This window comes from Perkinsus marinus, assembly GCF_000006405.1.
Source record: "Perkinsus marinus ATCC 50983 genomic scaffold scf_1104296960382, whole genome shotgun sequence".
NCBI classification, from domain to species: Eukaryota; Perkinsozoa; order Perkinsida; family Perkinsidae; genus Perkinsus; species Perkinsus marinus.
The window spans coordinates 1-1119 of record NW_003206174.1 but is presented as its reverse complement, the minus strand read 5'-3'; the positions used below and the strand labels follow the sequence as shown (position 1 = coordinate 1119).

The 1119-nt window shown below is 43.2% G+C and overlaps 1 protein-coding gene across 1 annotated transcript; it reads left to right on the top strand.

Moving 5' to 3' along the window:
* Positions 1-792: 792 nt before the first annotated feature.
* On the top strand, positions 793-1023 carry Pmar_PMAR028569 (malate dehydrogenase, putative; the record flags this gene model as incomplete). Its single annotated transcript, XM_002772818.1, has 1 exon — positions 793-1023. A coding segment is annotated over one exon (231 nt), but the record flags the coding sequence as incomplete, so codon positions are not given.
* Between the last annotated feature and the right edge of the window lie 96 nt (positions 1024-1119).

Below are 1119 nucleotides of genomic sequence, written 5' to 3'. Positions count from 1 at the left end.
TGACGACGAAGCAGTTGCTGTGCAGTACTGATATCGATCTATGTATCACTTGTCGTAGAAGTCGACGTGTTCTGGACGGTGTGGTATCGTGTTATCTATCAAAAGGCGCTGAGACCGAGCACGATTATGGATTAGGAACCGCTTGTTGATCAATTCGCAGTAGTAGCGCGGTTAGTTGTAGAAGTCGGTTTATTCGTTGCTTGGACACCGCCGCAAGCCAAAGTCTCACGAACACAGTTAGGATCAGTGGGCTCGAAGCCAATCGATCCATCATTCCTCTCAATCAAACCGAAACAGACGGAGGGAGCTTCCCAGTACTTGCAGTAAGAGCCGTATTTTGAGTCCGCACATCCACTCACATCAGAACACATCTCAGAGCACGGGTCCTCAGTGGCCATCACAAAGGAGACGACCAGGACAAAAATCAAAAAGGAAACAATGAAGGAACGTATACTCAACGTATAAGCATGGTATAAGTATACTCAACATAAGAACGTATAAGTCAGAAAAATATTCAACTGAGAGAAAAAACTTATAACCAAATCATTGACTACTTCACAACAAGCGAGTAAAGACGATAATGGCATTTCAGCTTTGTGTGGCAGAAAAGATATGAAAGACCCCTTGTGAGTTCCATTGTCTACTGATAGAACACTCTAGTACCGATTGTGACACCGGAGTGGAGGATATTTGCGTGGGAAGATTCGTTTCTAAGCTGCGTAGAGCTGTGGGAAATATATCAGCTGTTTACATTGGTATTCGTATTATTGTACAGTATTTGGTTGTTTGTAGGTTTTACAATTTTCCAAACTCTTTATTATAATGTCATCTACTACTACTTGTAAGAATACTATGAAAGTGACTTTAATCGGTGCTTCCGGTGCCATTGGTATGCCTCTTTCATTGTTGTTGAAGTTGAACCCTCTGATCACGGAGTTGGCTCTTTATGATGTCCATCAGGCTCGTATACCCGTTCCTGGTATTGCTGCTGATAATTCTCATATCAACACTCCGGCTAAGTGAGAGGATATGTCGATGCTGAGCATCTCCCTGAGGCTGTCACTGGAAGCAACGTCATCATTGTATGTGCTGGTATTGCTCAAAAACCCGGTATGTCTC